Source organism: Netta rufina, assembly GCF_964035555.1.
Source record: "Netta rufina genome assembly, chromosome: 8".
NCBI lineage: Eukaryota > Metazoa > Chordata > Aves > Anseriformes > Anatidae > Netta > Netta rufina.
Genome location: NC_140131.1, coordinates 3,049,402 through 3,069,256, shown reverse-complemented (window position 1 = coordinate 3,069,256; position 19,855 = coordinate 3,049,402). Strand labels below are relative to the sequence as shown.

At 39.2% G+C, this 19,855-nt stretch overlaps 1 protein-coding gene across 1 annotated transcript in view; it reads left to right on the top strand.

The window, feature by feature from the left end:
- Nucleotides 1–19,855, top strand: part of PATJ (PATJ crumbs cell polarity complex component) — a gene marked incomplete at both ends in the record, with an annotated part of 137,833 nt that overhangs the window by 8,019 nt on the left and 109,959 nt on the right. The window contains 8 exons of the mRNA XM_084291403.1: nucleotides 218–430; nucleotides 3,721–3,823; nucleotides 5,639–5,727; nucleotides 6,811–6,949; nucleotides 7,256–7,390; nucleotides 13,237–13,313; nucleotides 16,076–16,132; nucleotides 17,556–17,690. Coding sequence (XP_084147529.1) covers nucleotides 218–430; nucleotides 3,721–3,823; nucleotides 5,639–5,727; nucleotides 6,811–6,949; nucleotides 7,256–7,390; nucleotides 13,237–13,313; nucleotides 16,076–16,132; nucleotides 17,556–17,690 — 948 coding nt within the window. The remainder of the gene's footprint in view (nucleotides 1–217; nucleotides 431–3,720; nucleotides 3,824–5,638; nucleotides 5,728–6,810; nucleotides 6,950–7,255; nucleotides 7,391–13,236; nucleotides 13,314–16,075; nucleotides 16,133–17,555; nucleotides 17,691–19,855) is intronic.

The window sequence follows — 19,855 nt, the reverse complement described above, 5'->3', positions numbered from 1 at the left end:
GTTTTGGAAAGGCTGATTTATCACTGTTTACTACTGTGGAAAAAAACAGTGATTAATTATGTGAATACTTATTTAATATGTTGTGGTAGTGGTCAATTTTACAGTGTCCTCCTGGACTGGCTGTCAGGAAAATACCAGCCTTTTCTGTTTGGTAATGGAAAAGATTTTATTTACAGCCTGGAAATTTTTTTTTTTACAATGTTGTTTGTGTTTCAAGGATGGGAGGCTCCGAACAGGAGATCACATCTTACAGATTGGAGGGACCAACGTGCAGGGAATGACCAGCGAACAAGTTGCACAAGTGCTGAGGAACTGTGGGAATTCTGTTAGGATGGTAGTTGCAAGAGACCCCAAGTGTGAAATTACCGACAGCCCACCAGCTCCTGTGAGCTGGCCCGTTAGCACGTTACCTCCCTTTCAGAATGGAAACGTAAGTATCTGATGTTTACTTATGGTGTTTTTAAGTATGTTTGTGGCTTGTGATTAGAAGGGAGGAGAAAAGAGCAAGCTTGGCACTTCTGGGTGTGAAGGACTCGTGCTTCTCCTCTTTTGAGTTCCCAGATATCATGTGTGTATTTAAGTGATCGTTATTTTAGGCCTGCTTCCCCTTTTTCCCCTTTTTCTTATATGCTGTTAATACCTATAATCTTGGGATCAGAATGACCAGCTTTATGGAATTTATTTCAAAGTGGCTGATTTAATTACGAAGACCATGACCATTATCAATAAATGGCGCTTCTAGTTCTCCTTCTTAGCTCATAACATTTTTGCTAATCAATCATTTGTAAGTGGATTTAAAACCTGAATATGAATTTCCATAGTCTGAAATCCAGAGTGCCATGGCCAAACCAGAATTATTCAGCACTATCATCTTTTTATGAAACATAAGTGTAATGTTTTCATAGTCTACACTACTGTCTGTGATAGGAAATATATCTAAAAATTTTGAAACTTGTTTTAGCAAATCTTAACATGGTCATATCAAAGTCTCTTGTTTTTGAAGTCATTCTTTTCAGTTTTGAGTAATTAAAATCAACAAATGCTACACTAAGTGTACAGTAGGTCTTGAAACATAAACAAAGCTGTGCTTGTGCGCCATCTGCTACTACTGTGCTGCTTAGATTTAGGTGTAGAATCTGAGTAGCCTTTTCTCTCTTATCTAGTCTCTTGAATATGAGTGAAGAGAGCTTTTTTTTTTTTTTAAACACCATCTTTAAATGTCAGACTAGGAGTCATTGTTACAAATTCACCTTCGTGCTTACTGGGCAGTCACTGCAAAGGCAGCCATCAGCTTTGGGAAGCAGAGCACGTCTGGCATCTCTCTGATATGCTATTGTGGCTGAAGCTGTCGTGAAAGTATTTGGGTCCTTCTCAAACTCTTCTCAGAAGTGTAGTAGGAAACTTGAGTGGCAGAGAAATGAAAGAGGGGTAATCTACATACTCTAAGGTCAGAGTCTTAAAAGTGGGCTTGTTTAATAATCTGAACATATTTATTAATTTACTGATGATTTTCTCGGTCTACCTTTCAGTTTCTGTTAATTCACAATAGAACTTCCTCCTATAATCTAATTTCTCTCGTTTCTGAGTACTTTCACTAGCCTTGAGCTTTGAAATAGAAAAGATTTTCCATTTCTGTTTTACAAACTAGCAGAAAGGCTTTTTTTAATATGTGTTATCTTGTGCTTTTTTTTTTTTCCCTAGCTCTGTATTAAAATTTGATTTCCTTTGAGTCTCCTGCAGGAGAGAGTAGCTGAAACTACTAATGTCTGTGCATGGGTAGGAGAAAACTGTTATTATCTATGTTTTCAAAGACACTGAAGGCAATATTAGCAGCCTACCGGAGCTGATTGTGTTTACAACTCTGCACTTTGATTTTCCAGATTACACTTCGATGTTTTGCGTTCTGCCAGTAACATGAGTTAGGGGAAATTTCTGTAGCACCAGAGCAATGACCATGAAGGACTTGAGATTGCCAAAACAGCAGGACTCTCAAGACCGTAGTTCCATTTCAGATGTTGCTATAGGCTCATTTGTTGATTTGATTCCCTCTCCTAAAGATAAGGGACAGAGCACCAAAATTTATCTTCATCCCCATCAGTGTCTTATGGAGCAAGAGAGTTGGAAAGCAGTTAATAAGTTGGCTAGTGAAGGTGGGTGTGATAAGAAAGGAGATAGCAGTTTATTAACTTCAGTGAAAGGTGAAATAGGTACAACTGTAACTTTGGCTTACTTCTTAACATAGGTCCTTCCAGAGCTGACATCTGGCAAGTATTTGATTAAGTTTATTTTGTTCATTCTCTTAAATGGACCTGGAAATCAGAAACTGTTTCTTTTCCCTGTGAGGATTGATACTGTCCCTATTGACTTCATCACTTTAACAGACCTCACTATGATCACCTCCTTATTTTTGGTCCCATTGGGCTATACCTAGTCCTTGAAAACAAACAGCTTTATGTATTTTAATTTGTCACTTGCAGTCCCAGACCTATGCGCTTGATTATTTTTCTCTTTGGTATCACCAGTGTCTTTGGGGTGGCCTGTTTGAATGCTGTCCTGCAGTTTTGATTTTTCACTTGACTTAAGCCAGCTCTGGAGGGGGTTTTCTCCATACCCTTCTCTACTGTAAGACTGAATCGCATTTTAATCGTAGGTAGTGCCTCCTAGGGTATTTTGGTAGCTGCAGTAAGCAGAGTGTTCAGAGAACGGATCATGTTATGTGCTTCTCTCTTTAAGTATTGTTTGTTATAAGAAGTCTTCTCATCAGTTCAACAACAAAGCGTTTACAAATTAATATTCTCCTCAGTTAGGTCTTAAAACTAATTTTCAGTGAATGCAAATGAATAATTTGCTTTTCATTTCCTTTAGGTAGTTGGAGGCTTCTAGTGCTCTTTGCAGTTTGGTGGTGTTCAAATTGGAGTAAGATCAAATCAAACTTGTTAAACTGATGTATGCAAGATTGACTTCTGGTATGGTTTTGTGGTTTAGGAAGTAGCATAAAAACCACGAATAAGCTCAGGCACCTACGTGGTCTCACTTATTTGTACTTTAGGCAACTGCTGCTGCAGTAGAGATGTGACTGCTGCATATACTCATGAATTCCTTTGTGTCAGGGCATCAAATCTGTCTCTGCTTTGAGATCCCTTTCCTCCTGCCCCTTGCTTCCTCAGTAGGCAACGACAAGGAGAGATGAGCATCACTTTTTCTGGCAGGAACATGTGATGTGATAAAGCTGTGGATTTATACCCCTTTTCTGGCTTCTTAACTGTCCAGCAGGAGCAGTGTGAGCAAGTGGCTTCATGACACTGTTTATCTGGACTAACACATGAAAGGGAGAGGTGAAATTCAGAGGGCACTCAGGTTCTGTTGTCTTTTGGGATTGGCTGGAAAGTGTGTTGTTACCAAGTGGCAGTGGAATCCAAGGGGAAATGGCCCCTGAGCAGTCTAATAAAAACGTTTGTTTTCAACGAAATGTGAATATGATACCTCTGACAGTTAACGTGGAGAAAATAGTAGCCAAGAATTTTGAAAGCAGTTGATGACTTTGGATGACGCCATGTTTTCATAAAATCTCAGATGCGTCTCCTTTGCAAATGTGATCCTTTCTGAAAGGGGAAAATTGAAATCACTGCTTACTTACAAAGATCTGAACCTGCAGTATTGTAGTGGTACCAAGAAATGATGAGAGATGTATATTTTAATTGTCTTGTGTTTTATTTATAGGATAATGCCAACCTTTTTGAGACCTATGATGTTGAACTTATAAAAAAGAACGGGCAAAGCCTGGGAATAACAATTGTTGGATATGCTGGCACATGCGATTTGGGTGAGTTCTGAGGGATTTAGTCAAGTCTGGGACAGAGGCTTTTCAAATACTCTTCATTCACTACAGGGGAAATGGAGAGCACTTCTTTGAAACAGTATAACCTACAAACTGATGATTTTTGAAGAACTTAGTGCAAAGTGAAATTGACCCACAAAATGTTTTTAAAGAGTTGCAATTACATTATAAAATGATTCTCACTTGATGACTGGACTGTGAATTTTACATACTTGTGCTGTTACTGTGTAAGACATTAAACTGTACCAGGTTGCTCTTGCACATACAGGCACTAACATAGGCAGGTTCCTGCCTACACTGTTCCTTTTTTTGCCCTGTGGTACATAACATAATTCAGGTGCAACATTTTAAGAAGAGTATCAAAACCGCTGTATCACGTGTCCCTGGTTTGCATCCAGTTTCATATGGCATCGTTACAAAATAGCTCAATGTGCATTTTCATTTATTTAATGAATTGTAGGTGCTAGAATGGAAATGATCAATCAGATGAAATAGTCCATCCCTCTGCCAGGCAGATGCAGAGAACCTCAGATGTGTGTGATGTGTATGCCGCCTTCACAAGGTGATTTACCTCTCTGGTGGATGACTGCTCCGGTCTCTAAACCCAGGGAACAGATGAAAATACCTGTGCTAGGATATAGGAACATGGAATTATTTTTCTTTTTTTGTAAATCCACTTTAAATTAGAGCTGTTTACTCATCTTTCACTTACTGGTTCCACAAATGATAGTATCTTCAGAATTGACTCACTGAATATCTGGTTTAACACGAAGGGGTGTTGCTTTTTCTTCCTTCCCCTTCCTCATGGGACTCAAGAAAGTATCCTGGGAATGCGACACAGCTGGGGTTGCATTGCTGCCCTTGTAATTCCCAGGAGATCCTGTTGGCTTGCCACTCAGGAATCTCGGTGTGGTGAGCACTGGGAAGTGGGTCAGGGAGGTGTGTGTGTGAGGCAAAGAGAAAAGGTGGCCTTGAAGCACCAGCAGAGGAGCTTCCTGAGCATGGACAAACCATGCTGGGCAGGTGTCTGCGTGTTTAGTGTTCCCAAAAGGATGGATGAAGTGTCGAGATTCACTAGGATTAAAGATCACTGTTATTTGTTTGCGGGTAGGGAGGGGAGTGGTGGCGCTGGTGGTGGAGGGGAAGGGTTACTGTTTCAACTGATGATTGTTTTAACTGTTTGTTGTTGTTGTTTTTGTTTGTTGTTTTTTTTTTTTTTTTAATTTCCTACTTAGAATTAATAATCAAACTTCAAACATGACAAAGGACAGCTTTTCTGATTGCCATGTTTCTCTCTCTCTCTCTTTTTTTTTTTTAATCCCTTTTCATTAAGATTTAAAGGACTAAATTCTTTAGCTAGAAGAGGATGCTTGAAGTCTTGATCAAAGTACTTAAGCACATACTTTTAGCTTAGGTAGTCCTGTTGAAGTCAAATGCAGCATGGAATTCAGGTGATTGTGGCTTAAAGCCTTGTAGGCACAAGGGTGAATCCATGGAGGAGGTGGCCTTTTGTGAGCCCCTTTAAAGAAAAACTACTGAGGTCAATGTATTATAGGTGCTGGTACCAGTGCTGTTTTTTTTTTTTTTTCCATCAGAGATCCTCAGTTATTCTGTGTCAAGCTGTTTAAAGTAGTAATGTGCAAATGTCAGTCTTTGCAGGATCATAACTGTGGATGAAAGAGTGTGAAAAATGCTGGAAGTAAAAAAAATATAATAATAATAAATAATAATAATAATAATTAGAAAAGAAACAGGTTAGCTTAGTGACTTGTTTCTCTTCTTCATTTCCACCCCCAACAGAACCTTCAGGGATTTTTGTGAAAAATATAATTCCTGGTAGTGCTGCTGACCACAACGGCCAAATTCACGTTCATGACAAAATTGTTGCGGTAAGTAATTGGTGCTGTAAATGTTCTGTTTATGTATTGTGGAACTGATAGTTCAGTACATGTCTCAGTAGCAGAAAAACAACTTAGTAAAGACTTTCTAATACTAATTAAACTTTCTCTGCTTTGTGGAGGACAGAATTTGGTAATTCATATTTGTTTAGGTAGAACAGATGAAAGATCTTGAAGAGTTCTATTTGAATTATTACAGAAATGAGTCGCTTTTTTTTGGTTATGGTTAAAATACTGTTTTTTCTCTTCAACAAAGTATTAAATAGCAGTTAACTATGAAAGAGGCAAGCATTTGGATTAAAATGTTTGAGTGGAGAATCTTGGCTTTTGGCCTAAAGTAAAGAAGAGAAGCATTAGCTTCTATTGAATTCAGTGGGACTTGAGGGTGGTTAAGATTTTGCAAGATGTGGCAGACTGTTTATGGTCCTTAATTAGAGTGTAGCATAGTGTGGATACAATCAAAATATTAATAGTCACAATTTAGGTTTCAAAACCCAAGCTTTATATGTAGAAAAATTAAAAACCTTTGAATAGGAATGAATTGAATAATGGCCAATTTTGCATTCACAGTACAAACAGGAATGAACTGCACCATCTTTTTGTTTTAAGAAATAATATAGAGAGATAAATTAAAAAGTAATTTAAAATCATGTGTGCTGGGCTGGACCTTCCAAAGTCAGCTTTTCCTTTATGACAACAAAATTTGATAAACCTTCTGCTTTTATCTGCAGTTTTTCAGGAGAAACCCCTATTGATGTATGATCTAATGGAGTGGGTAAACAGAGTGTTTTGGGTGTAAATTAAAAGATCTGAATTAAAGAATTAGCCTATTCACTTTTTTACTTTTCTAATGGTGGCATGTGAACACAGAAGAAATTACTGTTGTTATCTTTTAAAATGTATTTTGAAAGTTTTGTCTGATTATTGAAATGTAACTGATTTTAATAAGATTGTTTTGCAAATACTAACGTCTTGGGTGTGAATAGCCTTATAACTCCTGCACAAAATGTGGACGTTACTTATGGTGTATGGTACAGCATAGGAATGTAACCTGGTTACTGTTATATGATTTAGGTTGATGGAGTTAATATACAGGATTATACCAACCAAGAAGTGGTGGAGGCGCTGCGTAACACAGGACAGGTCGTACGCCTTACCTTACTTAGAAGGAAACCTTCTTCTACCATTTCTTCAGAAGGATGTTCAGGTAAAGGTAATTCTCGTTTTTTTTCCCCACCCCTTCTGTTTTTCAGTAATAAATTTTATTTTCTGCTCCATTGACAGTGACCTGATTTAATAATAAGGGCTAGATCTCACGTGATCCTAGATTTCGTAAGGGCACTCTGTAGAAGATGACACTTCAGGAGGAATGAGAGAGAAACGAGGGCTTCTGGAAAACTGCGTGCCAAACTCCTGCGTAGCCAAAACAAACAAACAAAAGCAGTTAATGAGGTGGTGTTACTACTTCCTATATTTTGCAGCATCTGTCTGATTTATTTTTTCCCATCTATTTTCACAGTGCAGCCAACTGTTCCAGCCTTAGTATCCCCTGGAGCTGTAGGGACTGAAACTAGTGTGGACAGTAAGAATGAGGAAATCCAAAAACAGAAGGATAATTTTCAGACTGAAAAGAAGCAGAGCCTGCATACATCAGGTGGATAGAGTATCTTGCAGCATCTCTTCTGATTCTTTGGAATTGCCTTTAATCCAGTGTGTATTTCTATACATGTACAAGATTACATGCGGTGGCATTGCAGCCCTTTCAGTACTCTGGAATGAATCTCATCAGCTCTGCAGAGCTGACTTCCTCCAGTTCACCAATTCTTTCTATCCCTCATCCCTCTCTGCTGACATGAGGAGTTCTGCCTGCAATTTTCTGTCATCCTTCTCTGCTGTCAGGTCCCTGAACCAAACTGCAAAGTGAACAGCATGGCGATGAAGCATTTCCCCTTCTGCCACAAGTCAGAATCAGCTTCTACCCTCTTGGGAATTCACATTTGCTTTGTGATTCAGTCTTGTCTCAGTCGTACCTTCCTTCTAGCTCTCGCAGGTCTTAGGCTTTCACCTCTGCAGTATTTTCAAAATAGTTTCCTGTACATCATCCCTGATGCCTACTTGCTCCTTGTTCTGGCACTGCTGCAACTTGATCAGAACCCACCTCCTGAGCTCCTTGACCTGGCCTCTTGCTGGCTGCAGCTCAGGTCACAGGATCTTCTCTCAGAAGATTTGACTGAGTAGGGCTTGCCGAAGGACTGCAGCAGCAGGGACAGGGAATCACATCGTGTGACATCTCTGTTTTTAAGTCATTTTCCACACGGAGCATCAGTCTCAACCGTGTACCAAGTGCCACATAACTGCCTCGCTCCTTTTTGCTTATTCTGCTTGTAGTGCTGCTGGTCGCTGATATTTCCTGGAGTGCTGGAGAAGCAGAAAGCATAGCACAACTTCTGTCCATCTCCTGTGAGATTTCCCACTTGGCAGTGAGCCTCTCCTTGCTGTCTGCTCCTTCTGAGACCCAACTGATTTATCTGGTAGTACCGATACTGCTGAGTACTGCCTCCTCCCGTCCTACTGTTGGAAACTAGAGTTCAGACTCTAGATGTGCAATTTCTGGCTTGCTTGTCCTGAGCTTTCTAGCTGAACTGGGAAGTTTTTGACTACGTACCTATGTAGGAGGACGAGAATCTCTGGTCTGGCAAAGGCACAATAAAACCTGATGTCTGGAGTTGGAGGCCGGATGGGTGTTGAAATTAGGCGTGCGTTTTTAGCAGTAAAAGGCAGTTGGGCATAGCGACAGATCACAAAGGCATGGCTTGCTTTGGTTTTTAGCTGACTTGGGAATCAAGGCTGGAGGTCTTTCCAGAAGGCATGCTTCAAATCCTCTACAGATTTCTGGCCTCATCTACAGGAACTTCTGGGTGAATTTCTACAGCTTGTGTTGAAGTCAGCATAAATTATCCTTATGCCTTGTTTCTTAGATATGTAGATGCAATAGAGGAGTCTAAATTATGGCTGTCAATGAATAACAATTTTGCTATGACTGTGTAAGATCTGTCAGTATTAAAGACAACCTGGAAATGAGAGAAATGTTAGCAGTTCCTATGCTCCATTCTGTTTTACTTTTCTGTCCAAGCCTTATAACCAGACATCCTTTGTTGTGACTTCTGCATGTTCCCAGAAATAGGAAGCCAAAACAGAGGTGACTGAGTAGCTAAGATTTAAGGTTATCAAAGCATTGTTTTAGCAGTTGGAGTGGAAAAGCACATATTGATTTGTATTTACACTGGAGGAAGAAGTTAAGGACTTAGAAGTAGGATGTATTTAGGGGCAAAAGAGCCAGGAGGACTTGGGGTCACTATGCCAGAGACTAGAAGAGGAACACACACTGTCCTGTGTCATTTACCCAGTCCTTTTTTTCTCCAAACACAGGGGAACTTTCTGTGCATAAAGTCTTTTTCTACTGGAGTGAGCAGTATCTCTGCACTCAGTTCCTGATGGCTTGTGGTTGGGTTATCTTGTGTCACAGGCAGCAGATGTCTGCACCGATGCAAAGAGAACTTTTGGAGGAATTTGTTACCTAATACCTCATGCTGTGCAAATACGGTCTATCAGTGCCAGGATCAGTTTACGTGGGGAACTGAAATTGCTTTTACCTGGCTTAGAGCTAACAAACTCTCTTAGTCTCAAGGTATGTTATCTAGATATGCCTTAGTGATCTCTGTACTCTGAACAGTCAGCTTGGATCTAACTGTATTTCTGAGCCGTTTCCACAATATACCCAGACTTTTTTGATACAGATCCATTGCCTCTCCATAAATTCTCCAAACCCCATAGTTTCTAAAGGAATTTGTAACCAAGTTATATGTGTATGCGTGGCGCCCCCTCATTTCTAACCTTGTGCCAACCTCGTAATCCCTTTTCTTGGAGCACTCTGGAGTATGGTGCAGATGCACCCGGCTCTGGCAAATACTTTGCAGCCTGGAATTCCTAGCTCCTGGCTGGGCCCGTGCTGATTGCTTGCAGAAGCAGCGTGGTGTATGTGCACTGCGTTACCCAGTGCATCACGTAGCAAGGATACTACAGATTTCTCTGTTCTCCTGTGTGTCCGAGCTCCACTTACCCTGGGTAATACAGCTTAAGGTGTTCATATGTGGAGTGTGTTTTGGGATACCAACATTTAAATGCTGCAGATATTCTTTGTTTGCAGCTGGATATTGCCCTTGATACCATCTGGTAGTGCTGGTCCTCCTTGGACCTACAGGATATGAAGTGGGCATGGTTTTCAAACCAAGTAAGGAATCAGTGGCCTTCAATGAAACAATAAGCAAGTATCATTGTTTGATTAAACTGATTTTTCATAGGGCAAAAAACCCTTAAAGTTACAAAGCACTGCAAAAGCTTTTTGCAGCTATAAAATAGGTGTGTGTATATATCTTTGTTAAAAGGTTGAAACACTTAGTTGCAAATTTTATTCATACTGAAATACGATGTATAAGATTTCACCTCCGAGTAGAATTTAGTGGCCAAGTTTAAATTCCAAAGATAGGTGCTTATTTTGGACATGGTGATGGACACTTCATTATAATGGTGCTAAAGTAAATACTGCTAATTTAAGGCTCTGACTAAACTCTGGAAATGCTTTTAAAAAGTTTAATGCAAAAGGTATGTTTTATAAAAATATGTATTACTTCCTTTTAAGCCCAGTTGTGTGAAATTCTTATTAAATTGTGTTTCCTGGAGAGGTATTAAATACTAATTCTGGCCAGGCAAAACCATGATTAAACAGTGCTGTTACAAAGGCAACATGGTTTAGGATGCAATGTGCATGAGGCCTGAAACTTTCTGCTAGCAGACTACAGGCAATTAACTTAACAGCTGCATCTGCAAGACTGCAGACTGGGCAGAACTGCTTCCCTTTGCCTTGCAGCAGTACTCAAAAACCCGAAGATATGATGATGCTAGCCAGGAGCTTAAAGATGTCTGGAGAAAAACATCCAGCAGCAGGGAAGATAAAGGTGATGCATTACTGAAGGGTGGTAGAGCACAGGACACACCCTTGTGAGTTCGTGAAATTTGGAAGAGATTGTAAGAAGAAAGCATTCCAGTTTTGAAGATGCCAGCGATTTTGACCAGGAAAGATGATTTTTACAATACACTTACGTTTTATTCTTGACACTATCTAATAAGAAGGAAAAAACTGTATGGAAGTGCAGGCAGAGGGACAGGACTGTAATTATATGTCGAAGTTGTTGCAAATGAAAGCTGTCTCTGGGAAGCGTTTTAATTTCTGAAGCCTTATACATTCCAGAAGAGGTACATATCTCAGGTCATGAGAAATCCAGCTGGATGAGAGACTAAAAAAGCAACTTCCTACGATCTGCCATGTGGAAAAAGCTGTTTGGGGGGAAAAAGGAGCATTTGAAGTGGCCTGGGTGATACCATTGAAATTAAATATATCTAATCCAAGGCCCTTCATCCAACCTTCCATGGTTCTGAGGAAGTTACAAGCAAAGACTTCAGAGGGTGTTAGAAAGGAAGAAAGGGGGCAACTTCAAATGGGGACGTGCATCAACAGCTGCTCTGAACAACCCGTGGATTCTGGTATCATGTTCAAGAAGTGACAGAGAAATCTGTATTCAGCCAACTGAACACAGCTTTCAGTTGTTGAACTGAACTGTGAGCCTGACCCTAAGGTTCATTACTCCTGGTGAACCTGAAAATCCACATCTGACTACACAGGGGACTGCAGGTGCTTAGGTGCTGTGTGTCCATGTGATAGCTTTGTAAGAGCAGCAAAAGAAATCAATGAATTTTTGTCCCTATGCATTTTTGCAAATAGAAGGAGTAGAAAGATGTGCTGGTGCTCTGTCTTTGCTACAGTTGGGAAGTAAAGATAGTGATCAGCCTGCGCTTGATAACAGCTCACAAAGATGACTTCCCTTTAGAAACTTCAATTAAATTCAAACGGAGGAAAAAGCCTCAAGTCACAGCCCAGAATTTCAGGACAGCTTGGCTTTTCCTTTTTAAAGAAGATAATTTATTTCAAAGAGAACTGTGGTCTGTATTTAAAAGCCCAAGTTTTTATTATTGGTGGGGTTTGGTTTTGATAACAGCAAATAGTTATTTGAATTGCTGGAGAAACCTTGGATATCTGAATCTCCTTGAGCCTTATGTTTAAAGGTGCCCTGGATATTTCCAAGAGAAATCTGACTTGTTAGGCTCTTTGCAAAGTAGTTTCTCGGTGCAGATCAGACAGAATTTGCCTATCTGGCATGACAGAAAGTGATGGAAGAGATATAATTATGTTGTATAAGTTAACTTAAATCCTTATTTTTAATGAGTGGAAAACTTCAAAGTTATAAAATGATGTAATGAGGATCCTATTGCAAAGCTCATGTGTTTTATCTTTGCAATCTGTGAAGGTGTTGAAAGCAAAGGCAGTTAGGCATGCCGTTTGTCTTGGCTTTTCCTCGTAGGTAGGCTCTGAGCTTCTTGGTGTCTTCAAAATCCCCCCCGAGGTATTTTGCTTGCTAGTTTGTGCGCAAAATGTGAGGTGGTGATTTACATCCGAAATTTCAGAGTGACATCGGCAGTACCGAGTGGTCTGTGCCTCGTCTAGACATCTGACAAACTATTGCAGCCACTCGGGGGGGGGGAAAGAAAAAAAAAAAAGTCAGTTTTCAGTAATTCAGACCCCAGTTGCTGCTGCTGTGGCTGCTAGATGGAATTTGTTTTAAAGTTTGATTCTTACCAGTTAACGTTGCTTCAGCGTGGAACTTTATATGTGTGCTGAGCTTCTGGCTGAGGTCAAACGCAGGGCAGCCAGTCATTTTCTGCTGTCTAGCTCTGTCAAATTGTCTTACATGAATGTAATACTGCCTTGGTTGCATAAGTAAGAAAGCTGAAAAGATATAAATGTCAAGATAGCCAAGTTCCCACGGAAGACTGGTTTGGAACTGGAGCTTATATTAAAGCTCATGTTACTTACTGGCCTAATTAAACTAGACATACCTGCCAAATGCATAAATAAAGTGTATGACTGCACTGTGCTTACGCAGCTCCTTGATACCAGCAATATCTTGTCAGGTGTTTTGCTTCTTAAGGGGCTTCGTTTTGGTGGGAGATAATGCTCCCTTGGAGTGGCAAGCGGTTTTATAGCAACAAATTATGCAGTTGTGTGAAATTTATTTTGCAGCCTGAAAGAATGATTTATTTACAGTACTATATGGTACAGAACTCACATCTCATCAACACAAGCATCACCTCTTCTGCCACTCAGTTGAATAAATCACACTTTAGCACTAGCTGACATTTTGCATTGTTTTCCTAAGAGCGTCGTTTTTGATTTGCACTGATAGACTCAGCTTAATGCAATTTCCTTTTTGTGATTATTCCCTGTAATCTTTTATTTACACTGAATTTTTATTGAAGTATTTAGAAGCAAATGTACTTCTGAATGTAAAATGTGCTTGTAAATTTAATACTTGCTTTCATATTTAGGAAGAGTCCCATTTCCTCCAGCATATGAGCTGAAATCCAAGTGGGAAAACCTGCTGGGACCTGAATATGAAGTTATGGTATGTTATCTTTCATTGAACTACACTCATGTATGTGTTGTTTTTTGTGTTTTTTCTTTTTTATTTTTTTTTAATTACACATCTGTGAGCTTATCATTACAGGCTGTTTATAGAACAGCTCAGTGTTTGGAACAGATCAGTAACATCAAATTTTGCTTCCATTAACATCAAGGCTGAAATACAGAAATTGTATAATTAATATATTTTAAAAACCTGTTTATATGGCTACTATTGTTATATAGAAACTAGACAGAAACAGAGGTATAAAAAAATCAGCTGTCCTTCTAAATCTACATCACAGCAGCCACTTAAATCACAAAAATAACACATCTTTTCATTTATGATCTGTTTGTTTTATTGTGCACTGGGAAAAAATGGCTCAGAGTAGAGCTCCCATGTTTCATGAAGAATCTTACGATTTTATTAGAAGAATGAAAGAATGATTTTCAAACATACTGGGAAAATAACAAGTAATTCAAGGTAGTGTAACTTTATGGTGCCAGTGCCTATTAGATATTTCTTCACCTCGTATTAAATGATTGCCAAGCAAAAGATTATTTTGATGAACTGTCATAAGGAGTTGACTGAAATTGTAATTCAGTACTGCTTTTCAGGGCTGCGTTAGCCAGGGAGTGCAGATAAAAGTCTCCAGCCAATGCTCTTTCTGAAGCCTTAAGGAATTCTCACTGCCACCACCAAAATGCCCTGTTTGTCTTTGCATTGCTTGTCCAATTGATTTAGAGACACTTATATTTACTACTCGGAGTAGCCATCATTCCAATTGCTCGCTGGAAGATTTAAAGTAGCTTTAAGAATTGTCTTGAGAAACTTGCTTCTCTTCTTTCCATTAGCACTCCTTTAAGATCTGAAGTTCGTATAAGATTATGTACATGATGTAATAAATCTGTTTGGCTGCCCACTTCAGTTGCTTGATATTCCCATCCTTGCATTTCAGGAGTCTGATATTTCTTCCCTTAGCACTATTGCGCTTCCCGCAGAGGACGAAAACCTGCTTAGTGTGTGAAACTGCCTGATCCTAATTCTTCTTGAGCTGCTGCCAGTGGGATGGCAGGAGTGAGAATCATAGCATCGTTTCTATTGGAAAAGGCCCTGTAGCTCAAGTCCAGTTATCACTCAAACACTGCCAAGTCCGTGGTGACACTGTGGCCCTGAGGGCCACCTCCATGCCCCTCTTAAATCCCTCCAGGGTCTGTGGCTCTACCACTTCCCTGGGCAGCCAGTTCCAGCCCCCAGCCACCCTGTCTGTGAAGAAATGCTTGCTAATATCCACTCTGGACCTCCCCTGGCACGAGTTGAGGCCGTTTAGTGTTAATAGTTGTTAAAATGTTAATAGTTGGGCCTGTTAAATAATAGAAGGAAACTGTTATGGCAGCCTGGTTGGAAAGTCGGTTTTGGGTTCTTCCGGGTTTTGTTATCTGAGCCTCCCTCAGGTCATGCTTGGCTGTGTTTGTAGCAGCGTTTAGCTTGAGTTCAGCCTGCTCAGCCCCTGTTCACACTGCTTCGCCCCTACACTCAGCTCCCTGAACCTCCCCTGAAGGTGACCGCAAGTTGGAGTCCTTCCCCCCACTATTCCCGAGCTGTTTGACGAGAGGATTTAGTGTCACTCGCGGCCTCTGTGTTTCCGATCCTCTGTGGCACCAACTCAGGGAACGAAACTGAGATCCTGCTGAAGTGGAAGGAGACCCTAGGAGCCCGTGTGGGGATTTATGGCCGTGTGGTATCTGTTGCCAAGTACCTAACCGTGAAGAGCCAAGCGGAGGAGTTATCAGTCATAGATTCATTTAGTTACAACTGAACAGACACCAAATGGATTCTGTCTTTTGGGAAAAACACCCTCAATACTGGAAAACAGGATGCTGGGAGCCTTATTTAAAGTTAAGCTGAAAGAAAAAGCAGAGAGGTAACATTGCTTTGTAGATACTTTGTTAAACTAGAAACTTCAAAAGGAGCCTGAAGGAAAACAGTTACCTGATTTTTGCAAGGTTATTTATGTTTCCAATTCTAACAAGTGTAGCAATCCTCCCAGACATGCTCAATTTCAGTATCCCAAGCTCCAACCTTGGGCCCTGGATCACTATAGATTTCATCTCACTACAATTAACATTTGAATAAATAACCCTCTAAGGTTACAGATAAATTCTGTTAAGGAAGAACATTGCAAGAAAATTGGTGGTAAACGTTATGGTTATTTTATTCAAATAAATAAACTAAAGGTATACTGAAGGGATTTCTTGTCCGAGTTCTAAATGATCCGTTTTCCATTCAAATTTGGTAATTAAAATAATGTATTTCAAGCCATGTTAGAAACATGCTGCAAGAGATTGTGGTTTAGTCTAGATGGTAGATGGCTGTTCTGTAGCCTGAAGTAATAACAATTTAAGCTATCGTACTTTTCAAATTCTGATTGGCGAGTTGCTGTGCGTATTTGTGTCAAACATAATGGCATTTTGTGCTTATACAGGATTACTGGACTTGACTAAAATCGTCGTTCAGACTTCAAGAATAGGATAATGTTAGGGTCTGCTAATAGTGCATAATCACAACACTCCTAAATGTAAATGTTGTGCATCTAAAACACTTTTCTGACACTCGTTTAAAATTATTTTGCATCAATATGACTTTGTTTAAATATGGCTTTTTTTTTTTTTTTGGTTGTTGTTGTTTTTTGGTCCAGAATTGACAATTCTGGTAATGTCTTTATTGTCCTGCTGTTGAAAACTGTTATGCTGTACAATTTTTAGGTTGTGAATGTGGATATGCCCATTACGGATGACTCAGAGCTCCAGAAGTACTCAAAGGTATGACTTGCATGATTTCCTTCATGGCAGAATAATTCCAGGAGGGCATGATTCAAAATTCAAGATTTGTGTATTTCAGAAATTTTGAGAGGTTCCACCTTTCTGTCAGTCTTGCTTTTCCAAAAGAGGCTGTCCACGTCCTGCTTATTTCTGGACCAGTCCAAAACTTTTTCATAGTATGGGCAAATGCACCTTAAAAAAAAGAAAAATGCACCTTAAAACAAACAAACAAACGAAAACAAGAAAAAAAAGAAAAAAGAAAAAAGATGAAGCTTAAGGAAAGGTATAAAAAGGATGTACACATGTAAGACTCAAATTGTCAGGTACTTAATTGTATTAAAATTCAGTTATGGAATAATTGTTGAAAGTCACTACAGGATGGAGCAGAGGTTGAAACTCTGCTAACAGTGTTGTGGTCCTGCTGAGGGATTTGCCATAATGATCCTGTCTTGTGGTGGGGCATCCTTTAGTTGGAATGGTCAGAGCTGAAATTAATTTCTGTCTTCTGAAACTTTTGATAAATGTTCCTGATACGTATGTTAATGTTGTGCAAAACAAATTTTTGTAAGTGATCCATTTGTATGCTCGTGGGGATGTCTTAGTGAGGAAAGGCCACAAGCACATAATCAAGCAATGGTTGTGAGGATATGCTAAGGATCAATGGCTTACTCCTTTGACTTGAATATTCAAAATAAACTGGGGAAACCAAAGGAGAGTGAGTGTTTCAACTTCGGTAATAAAAAGTCAGAAAATTGCCAACCTGAAGAATCAGATAACTACTGATTATCTTTACCTCCTCTCCCCAGATTGCCATGATTCCTGCTGTCTTTTCTGGATAAGGCATCACTTTTATGCTAGTCTTCCTAATACAAAGACGCTCATGATTGGAGGCTTCCTGGAGGGGGGGAAACAACCTGAGAAAAGGCTAACACAAAGTGATTGATTTTTACATTGCAGAAATAAGAATGCCAGTACTGTTAGATGTTTGCAGGGGGCTCTTCATGGATACTTTTCCTACCTCCAAAGTAGTGTAGATCCTCAAGGAACAAGGCAGCTGGTCCTGTTATTATTGACCTAGTATAAAGTGGTGACGACGGAATTTCTGTCAGCTTTGTTGAAACTCACCTTTTGGGTAGGATAGACTGTAGGTGGTACTCGTCTTCCCTACATTTTTTTCAGTATGCTAACATTATTTAAGAGTATAGTGCAAATTGCCTTTTCCCCCAAAGGACTGACAGGTTGTTTTGACTTGTGCAAATGGTTTACAAAGAGAAATGATAGACCCTTGTGCTATAACACAGATGAGGTCAATTGAAGATTTAATCATCCCACTGGGTGTTTTGTTTCATTTGGTGAGCTGTTGACTCTCAAATGTGTTTACATTATGGTAGATACAGATGCATATTGCCTCATTTTTTGACAGCTATTACCCATCCACACTTTGAGATTAGGAGTTGAGCTTGACACGTTTGATGGGCATCATTACATCTCATCAATTGCTTCAGATGGCCCTGCTGCAACACTTGGTCTTCTGCAACTGGAGGATGAACTTCTAGAGGTAAAAACAAAACAACAAAAAAAAACCACTAATATATTCTTTAATCCTTCTTTAAAAGACTCGTATTAATTTTTAGTTTGTCTGCAGCGTGTGCAGTAGTTAAATTAAAGAGTTGATTGTGGAAGCAGCTAGAGCAGTGCTTTGGAAGTCTCACAGTTGTTTTCTTCAGTATTTCATTCCTCCTTTATGGACAGAACGGTGACTTCCTGTGACCTCTTAGTGACTTCGTGCTTTTTTCTGAAGTGTTCAATATGATTATCAGGAGTCATAAGGGTAAAGAGAATGTATTGAATGTACTTGTATCTGTGATCCTTCAGCCTTTTGAGCAATTTAGCATTAGCTTTTGCACTCTGCATGGTGGGTAATCTTTCTTAATATTTGTCACTTCTAAAAAATTTACAGCAGTCTCAGAAAGAATGATTCCTGTTAAGCATTATAACTTAGTGGTTGAGTGTTGAAAGACAGTCGTGTTCGAGGTAGTATATCGGTTTGTTTAAATATGTATAAAGAGGTATTGGGACACCTTTGAAGTTATCAGAATCAGGCTGGACCCATCAGCTCAGGAAAAATAGGCAATTAATAGTATTAAAAATATATTATCTGTTTTGTGTGTGTATGTATAACTGTCAACACCTCAGCCTGCAGATAGTAATTAACATTTCCTGTTGAACACTGTCTCTTAGTGGAACGTTTTGAATTTGAGTTTTTTTAGTGGATGCAAAGAACATTTAATTGACATCAGTGGGAACAGAATTAGGCCTTCTGAAAGATTAATTTGGTAGCTGCACCGCTCTATTGCCTTTACTTGTTGTTCACCATTTAACATCAAAAATTTATACTGATATAAGACCTAAAACATTTTTTTCAGTTATCACTTAATGGAGGAAATCTTGATTCCTGAAGGAAGGGATTAATGGAATGCTGAAAGTGTTGTTTAAATTTCTTGGCCACTAAACAAAAAATTGTATACTAAAAGCAATATGCTAAAGAGTGCTATAGAGTAACTTAGGGAACAGTAATTGTATATATTTTAAACAATTCTACTTATTACTGTGTGTTTACAATTAAGTTCACAGATATGTTCAGACCTAGTGAGCATACTTTTTTTTTCTACTCTGTAGCTGGAAAAAAAATAACCAACAAAATAAAAATGTGCTCCAGGGCTAAAGCTATGTATGCCAGGTTTAGCCCAGAGTGTGTTTTTGCAGCCAAGTTATAAATCCCTTTAAGTATGGGTTTGCAATGGAAAAAGTGACAGCCACATTCCCCAAACAAGCAGCTCTACCTGGGCCTGATACAGTCGGGATTAAAATGTGATCAGTACAGGAATTTTCTTTAATATGCAGAGGGTTGAATGCTGATTATTTTTAATGATGTGTTTGAATTATGATAGAAAGCATGGTATTTTTTTTTTATTATTTTTTTTCTCTAGTTTAAACTAATTTCATTGTGTTCTTTTTTAGGAGTAAATTGCTTCCTTGTGTCCCAGTTTTGTTAGTTGAAATTTCACTGACTCCTATTTGATAGTGCAAGTAACTACAGGGCTGTGGTAACTGAATGGGGTATTTGGCACCTTGTGTGTTTAGAGGCTTATTTCTGGCAGCTTGAAAAGAAGAAATGGGAGTCCCCAAGTCTGCTTGGGAGTGCACAGTAGCTCTTCTCCATCAATCACAATATGCTGAGAAATGCTGGTAACTTTCCACCACACTGCCACTCTCAATGCATTAAAAAATCCTTACGCGTAGATACTTCTGTTTAAATAATTAACTAATGGATTAGCCTGATAGCTCAGCAGTTGCTGCAATTCTTACAGGAAAAAAATGTGGCAGTTCATCTTACCATGTTGGAGACAAGCTACACTTTGAATTTTCTCCTTAGTTGGCTTTTAGGAGGAGAGAAACTCTATGTTTCTCAGCAGTATAAGCTACATTTACACTGTAAAAAGTAGGAAGAAAAGATGGGGAAAAAAAAGAAAATGATGTCTAAAGTGAGATTGCAGTGTGGTCTTGTACAAAACTGAGCCCATCTAAAGCATAGGGAGATCTGTGGTTTCTTGGAAAATTGGAAAATAGAATTTTTCTTTTTAAAGTTCAACAAATGAGCCTAATGCTAAAAAGAAAAAAAAAGAAAAAAAAGCCCATCAGAGAAGCAGATGAATATGAAAT